This window comes from Danio rerio, chromosome 15, assembly GCF_049306965.1.
Source record: "Danio rerio strain Tuebingen ecotype United States chromosome 15, GRCz12tu, whole genome shotgun sequence".
NCBI lineage: Eukaryota > Metazoa > Chordata > Actinopteri > Cypriniformes > Danionidae > Danio > Danio rerio.
Genome location: NC_133190.1, coordinates 38,458,357 through 38,466,649, shown reverse-complemented (window position 1 = coordinate 38,466,649; position 8,293 = coordinate 38,458,357). Strand labels below are relative to the sequence as shown.

The 8,293-nt window shown below is 36.3% G+C and overlaps 1 protein-coding gene across 1 annotated transcript in view; it reads right to left on the bottom strand.

Moving 5' to 3' along the window:
* Window positions 1-2,612: 2,612 nt before the first annotated feature.
* The window catches only part of nyap2a (neuronal tyrosine-phosphorylated phosphoinositide-3-kinase adaptor 2a), an 83,164-nt gene continuing 77,483 nt past the window's right edge, over window positions 2,613-8,293 (bottom strand). The window contains exon 7 of the mRNA XM_001340889.8: window positions 2,613-7,867. Coding sequence (XP_001340925.3) covers window positions 7,637-7,867 — 231 coding nt within the window. The 3' untranslated portion in view covers window positions 2,613-7,636. The remainder of the gene's footprint in view (window positions 7,868-8,293) is intronic.

The window sequence follows — 8,293 nt, the reverse complement described above, 5'->3', positions numbered from 1 at the left end:
TTGATATTAATTTGTCTATTAATGCTTCTGAAGCAGCAGACGTCATAATCCCACTTTTTTTTTATTGTGGGCGTTGTTCGGTTGAGCAATTCTGATTGGGAAAAGCCAAAGTGTTCTCACTCAAGTGGTTAGTAAGACTCTCAGACATGCATTTGCCCTGGGCGGGGGAAATGAAATAATACATTTATATTTCATATTGCAGCATCTTGCAATTAACTAATCGCAACGTTTCAAATTGCGATTGCGTTTCGATTTATCGCATAGCCCTAATTAAAAATTTTTGAACATTGTAATTGAAAAATAATTGAAGTATTAAAATTACAGTAGTTAGTTGTATCCATAGAAACAATGTATGTCAAATAAATATGCAAATTTTGGGCTCACAATAGTCTTACTTTAAGGTTTTATCAGACACTGTTGTAAATCAAGCCCAAAGATATGCGCTGTAGGTGAATTGAATAAACTAAATTGGCTGTAGTGTATGTGTGAATTTAAGAGTATATAAGTGTTTCCCAGTACTGGGTTGCAGCTTGAAGGACATTCGCTGTGTAAAACATTTGTTGAATAAGTTGGCGGTTCATTCCGCTGTGGCGACCCCTGATGAATAAAGTGATTAAGCCGAAAATAAAAATGAATAAATTTTGTAAATCGGTTTCCCTCTGGAGAAATTGAATGGAGCTTCCGGAAACCCTACAGTTGCTCTCTATAATAACATGACTCCTGCTTTGAATATGGCTGCATCCTAATTTGTATACTAAGCACCCTACATAGTACACATGATACAAATTGTGCTTTTACAATTGGAAATAACCCCTAACTGGATGATTTTGTCCTGCAGACTTTTAAAATACACATCCCATGTGTGTTTTACATGCTAACATGGACCCTTAGTCATTTGCACGCCTTGAGTTTTGTAGAATGATAGCTACTTGCTTACTCCGAAGTTATGAATTTATAGGTTATGAGTTTGGCTTAATGCTACTGTGATGCATAATGTGTAAATGTAATGCATTTAAACGTATATACTTTAATCTCTTCATGAAGTTTCTGAAAACTGTAAACGCAGTGATATGAAGAACACTGTCACCGCCCTCATCTGGTATGCTATGGTACTGCATTTTGAGATTTGTGGAACTGAGCACCCGTCTGTTTTTGGTTTTTTACCTCTTAACTACTACATTGTTCTATATTTTCATTGTAGTGACTTTGTGTAAGTTGGTAGGAGGATTTACAGTCATTTGTAAACCCTTATGACTTAATTTGCCTGACCTTTAAGCCCCTCCCTATTTTTTTAAGTCACAGTGAACCCAGGTCTCCAAGGCAGTTCTTTATACTTGGATGCCAGCTTTTGTACATGTGTATGCTGGTATGCTTTTTAAAGTGTCTGTTTTTGATGTGCATCTGTACATTTTAAGAGTGGGGGTGCGTCTGTGTTGGTTTAATGTTAAAGGGATACTGTATATATTATTGAAAAAATCATATTTCTCGTTTCGTTCACACACCCTACACACGTGGTTTCAAACCTTACTGAGTTTGCATTTCATTTGAACACATATATTTTGAGGAAAGCTGGAAAACAGTAGCCATTGATATTGATAGTAATAAAACGTTTTTCAACATTCTTCGAAATATCTTCTTTTGTGATTAACAGAACAAAGAAATTCAGCAGGTCCTGGAACAAGTGGAAAGGGAGGAAATCATTAATTTTTGGGTGTAGCATCTCTTTAAGTGTGTGTTTTTGTGATTTGTGCGATGGGAATGGCTGCGAGGGGAGGGGCTTCAGTCATATAACCCCCATCTTTAGGGGTGTGGCTTGATCACACCTGAGCACACATCAATCAATCAGAGCATCAACATGACATCATAGTCCCACCCACATCAGTGCAAAGAACTAACAGGATACAATGACTCTATGACAAACACTATGACATTGAGTGTAAAACAGTTTGATGTTTGTTACTGGGATAAACATCTTCATTGGTCCCTTAAAATCAGTGACAGCAAAGCCAGTCGATTGCTTAATGACACCAGTACTTGATCACTGCTCATTAGCTAGTCCATTTTGCTAGTATATAGTAATAAATGAACACTTGAAAGGACTCTGTGAGTACAGTATTTGCATTTTTTCTAGATCTTTCGAAGTGGTAAATGAATAGCTCTACTATTTTTTATTTTATTTTTACTGACTGAATATGAGTTTGATTTCTATGCAAGTACATAATACTTGATTTCTGGCATTGTTGTGGTTTGGAATTCAATAGACTTTGCATTCTAAGCAGTGCCACAAGGGGCACTGTTAACATAAACTGTTCTCATTTTCAATTTAAAGCTAAGCTGAAAGCAAATTATGTTCACTTCAGTGACAACATTCTTTGCTTAAAATCTTCAAGTTGGAAAGTTTGATTAGAAATAGTTTGCAAGAGTGAAAGTTTAAACGCAAGGGGAGTCATTTTTGGATTTGTTGATTAGCTCATTTAGCTACTTGTTAGCTTCTTCAGGGCTTTTAAAACTTTGTGTGGGCTAGGGCTGTGTGATTTGAGTAAATCCTAATTGAGATTTTAAAAAAAATTTTCTTTTCTTTTTTACAGATATTACGATTTCGATTTTTTTGTCAATTTTGTCATTTTGTAGTTTAACTTCAGCCTAATATTGTATCGTTGCTTCTAACTGCTAAAAAAGGAACTGAAAAGATACTACTTTTATTGAACTTTTGTTTATAAATATTCAGAATTTAAATGAATTTTCTCTAGAGCAAACTGTAGTGAGTTATGGCTAGGGCCAGATGGAATCTGCGGACATTTTTTGCTATTTCTGCAGAAAATTTTGGTAAAAATCTGCGGATTTCTGCTGATTTATTCTGGGAATATTATAACTAAAACCTTAATTTGTGAAATAAAAAATAATATCTTTTGAACTTTAATGTTTAAAATGCAAATCCAATTAGATTCACTTTATTTGGTAAACAAAGCAAATATCTCATATAATATTTCTACTTAAAGACAGAAAATAATACTGTACAAACTGCATTGTACATGAATCAGATGAATATTTTCACATGAGTAAATAATATAACTGTAATTAATGTAAAAACTGTATAAATACAGATTTAAACACATTTACTCAATTAAATAAACAGAATTAATGATGGGATAGAAATCTGCGAAAATCTGCATAAAATCTGCGTAATTCTGCGCGCACAAATTCCTAGTTATGGCGTTAGTTATTTCCTGTTTGTTTTGTCATATGGTGCAACAGCTGCAAACAACTCTTAACTTTGCTGTTGCTCTCTACTATTGAGTGTCACTGGCAATCCTTTTTTTTTTACTTTTAGCAAGATGCTCCTTATATATCCCGTAGTGCTTTTTTAGGTGCTGGTTGTAGTATTTCCTCGTGCTGTGTCAACAATTTTGCGACAGCTCTTACAAATCACGTGTTTTTGTTTGTTGTCTGTGACTTTGAAACCAAAATATGCCCCTATTACTGATATACTGTTTTTCTTTGATATGAATCTGTCTTTTAATGCTTCTGAAGTGAAAGATACCATCATCCCACTTGTACACGCTTTATTGTTTGTGGGCTTGCCACATAGTATGATTGCGCAATTCTGATTGGACAGAACAAAAGTGTGCTCACTCAATTGTCTAGTAAGACTGTCATACACATACTGCAGTCACACATTTGCTCTGGGTAGGGAAAATTATATAATACATATGTATTTCATATCACAGGCTCTTGCGATTCGCTAATCAGAACGTTTCATATCATGATTGCGATTCGATTTCGATTAATCACACAGCCCTAGTGTGGGGTATTACTGATGTATTTACACAGTAGATTAAATGTAAACACATATTGAGCTTGTGCTAACCACGGACCTTTTTAAAAACATTTAATCAAATCCTTAAAAAATTGAAGTTGTTTATGGTTTTGAGGACTTCTTAATGTCATCTTCTTAATGACAAATTTAAGGAAGCACACTCTTTCAAAATGTTAGCCATGCATCTGTTTGTGTAAATTTTCATACATATTTCCTTCAATATAATCATGTGGCAGTCTATGAGTTCCTGTGTATTTATGTTTAGCGGCTAATTCCTTTAAATTCATACAATCTCATCTGTATGTTTTCATGCGTATGCCCAGTGATGCTTATATAGTAGTGTGTGTTTTTATTTGAATTGTACAATCTTATTTTCATTAACAATTAGTCACCAGTTCATAAAAGTTAAAATAGTTACATCTTCTTGTGAGACTTGGCTCGTTTATTGATCTTAATTGTCTTATCAGAGTTTCAAAACCAGATTCTCATTCTGCTCAAGTCAAGTAATGATTATGTTAGAGGCAGGCCTTCATGCTTTCCTTTTTTTTTAATGGTCTAATATCATTTGAGATTGTTAGATTGTACAAGTTAGCCACTAAATTGCAGGAATCTGAATTATTAGTTTTATCATGAGATATTATCATTTTTCCCCCCCAAAACTCCAAATTGTCTGATCTGGGTTTAAAATTCATTTAGTTTTTTATGTACATTTCAATCCCTTGTATTATTAGTATCGCAATCATATATTTGGGGACATTCTGCTCATCCGCATTGGCAGTTGTGATTAAGGGTGGAATTTTGGGCTTAATGTTTTTTTTTTTTTTTAACCATAACATTTTATACAAATTTGCAAATTGTAAAATAGTTTTTCTGTGAGAGTGTCCCAGATTGTCTGATATGAATTTAATGTTCTGATTTGTACATTTTCTTACAATTTATTCAAGAATTTGATTATGTTTAGGCGTGGGCTGTGAGTCCAAGAAGTGTTCTTTTGCTCCCAAATGGTCAGATCTTATTCCATCTTGAAAAAACACGAAATAATCAAATTTAGATCTGATATTAGCATCGATTTAAACATACATTATGCAAAGGAATTCATTTACTATCCTGCCATTTGAAAAGTGTGCTTGGCTTGCTAGTGGGAAAGCACTTTTGTTAACTAGCTCACATAAAGTCAAGTGTGCTTGACTGCAGTGGCAAGGCTATTTGATTGCGTGGTAAAGCTGTGAGTGTAGCCTTGATGCACAGCATCTGATCAGAGTAAATGGTGGCCTGCTCTTTTCTTTCCGAGTCTTTTCAGCATGCTATTCCCTTTAGCCTGCCCTTGACTCATGTCAAAATGATACACGAGCATGTAAACTGACAGTATGTCTGCATAGTGCTTCATAAAAGATGGTGTCTGTATTCAAGATTTATTATTTGACACAGTATAGGAACAGATTTATGATTTTTCATCATGCTGTTCCTGATCATGTGCAAACCGACTACTCATGTCAACCACCCATGCTAATTTCTGTACACATTTCATGTGCATCTATGACTGTCATGTAGCTTTTAAGTATGAACATTCAAGAAAATAGTTGAACAGCACCAAATATTAGGCCAAAAAAGCAGCTGATATTAGCGTGTGTTTGTGAGTTTACAATGCTCACGATTGAATGCACCTCGCAAAACAGTTCTGCTCACCATACGCTCAGTATCTGACCAAACACCTTAGCTGCGTCCAAAATGGCACACTATACACTATGCACTCATGCACTATGTACTTATGCACTTACACACTCAACAGGATAGTATATGTACATAGATATATACACTAGATATCGCATAGGGACCCTGAGCATGCGTCAATAGCGCCGCCACATTGGTACAGTGCTCCCATGACAAATGTCATTCAACCGCACTAGTCAACACAGTGTTATTACGTGAAGATGTTAGACTTTAGCGCTGTGTACGGGTGTAGTAACGAGCAAACAAAGAAAACAAAGCACAAAGGCAGAACATTTCATAGGTAATATTAAGTTTTTACGTTTTTGTATGTTCTGAACTTTTGTGCTGAACAGGTCACGTTATTGATGATAATACAGTCACTTACTGCATTCACCATGAGGCAAAGTAGCTCCAACTCGCACTAAATACTCGGCTTATGCTAGTTTTGTTGAATAAAATCAGCAAACAATGCAAAAGAAATATGATAACAAGATGCTGCACTGTCAGAAACTGGTATTATTGTCGACTAGTGAAAGAGTCGTTCATAATGGAGATTCATTCACAAACAAATCGCTCCCTCTGTCAGTATGAGAAGTGAAAGCAGGAGAGGAGGTGTGTTTCAGGCCACAGATTAGATCAGATTTAACAGGGAGGGTGAATAGTATATTTCTGTACACACAAACACAAGCTTTTTGTCAGAAATGCCTGTGCAATCACTGATCCATCAATGTAGAAAAGTCTTGTAAAATTATAATTTTCATACTTAAAAAAAATTTTGAATACCAACATCTAGGAAAACTCCCGATCACAGATATATGTGTATATGTGTATATCTCTGGCTTTGGATGGCCACAGTCCTCCACTGTACCTTGGTCCCGCATTCATTTCAATGAAGCGCTACCCTGTTCCAAAATGGCGGCTCAACTGACGCATTCCTTCCAATAGACAACAACAGGGTAGGCGACATCTAATGTATATATCTATGGTATATGTATGTAATGTCGTCCCAAATGGCACACTTATGTTTTTTTACTAAGCGGAAATTCAAACCGTTTCCCTGATGACCTTTGACGGTCGCCAAATCAGTGAAATAAACAACCGAATTATCAAATAATACCTGCCGTTAGTATTATCGCATTCACCATCGAGAGGCGATATAATCACTCTCGTAGGAGAAATTTTGCTTTCACCATCCAAAATAAATAAAGTTATCCAACATGTGCATCTGATAGCTCCGCCCCTTCTGCTACGTAGGCAAACCTGCGGTCGTTGAGTGCGTGAAGTATCCATCATTCCACACTTCATTTTACCGGCTGAATGAGTGCATCATCCGGGTAATTAAAGTGCACTTACTATTTTCAGAGTTTTCAGTGTGAACACACTACTTACACTATTTATACTACAAAATGGCCTAGAATAGTGCATAAGTATGCAATTTAGGACACATCTCTTGATCCCTACTCCAATAAGCCAGCAGTCTCATAACCCGATCCAATAATCAAACCCACCTAATATCTCACAATCCAGGCCGATCGCCTTCAAGTCCAACCCAGAATTCATAGGAACGACAGCCTGACAACTTACATTTAAAATACGGACACCAAAAAATATATTATTTCCAAATAAACTCTCCATATGAAAAAAAAATAGACAATGAACAAAAAAAGCGACATCCATGCCGTTTAACCAAAATGCATAGGCATCAAAAACAACGGTGTTTTCTCAATGGAATTACTGCACGTATTTCACCACACATTATTATAGATTATTTCCCCAGACACACGGATGAGTGCCAAATATAGAAACACCCCCCTCCCCCCCAAAAAAGGATAGAAAATAAATAGAAATACCATTTCAAAGAGGACAAATATCATCTCATGGGTAAAAGTGTTCTATTTTCTTTCTTAGATCTCATTCAGAGAGTTCTTCTTTAAAAAAACGCTAATCATATTTAATATTAAGACAGTTATCTCCCATATAAAAATATCAAATATAAACAGCAACCCTTTACTGTGCAGTCCTGCTAGCTGTCGATCAGTATTTGGACTCCCCCTCCACCCCGTTTCAGTTCGTGTAGTATCTCCATGGCTGTAGTTTGCTGGTCACTCTTTATATAGCAGTGTCCCAGAAGACAGTGGTTTGGGTGGAGTACGGAGGAGGCCCGTATTTCTTGCTCCCGTTGGTCTTTTTCCAGCTGGGCAGGATGGGCATGCTCTCCTGCTTGCACAGGGCTTTGTCTGGACACCTCTGTCTGGATTTGATCTCCTTGCACAGGTGGCGTTTCTTCTCGATCATCTCCATCATGGTGCTGTCCCCACATGCCCAGGGCATTGGGGGCATCTAATGGGCGGCAAGGGTGAGATAACATTGATGCATGCAGAGCTGGCTTTTGAGTTTTGCAGCTCATATATCATTTTTGAAGGCGTTCACAGCTTCTTTAATATTACAGAATGGGTCCCACTTTATATTAAGTGGCCTTAACTAACATGTACTTACATAGGAACTAATAGTTTGTTACAATGTACTTATTGTGTAAATACATGTATTTACTGTGTACTTATGCTTGATTAAATACATGTATGTATTTACATCTGTAATTAACTTCTGTAATTACATTTGTAAATACACTGTTGACCATCCCTTACACCTTAACCTACCCTTCATCCTACCCATGCCACCAAACCTGTCTATAACCCAACCTCTATTCCAACTCAAAAGCACCACAGGTGTTCTCAAATACATTATAAACACAGTAAGTACATTGTT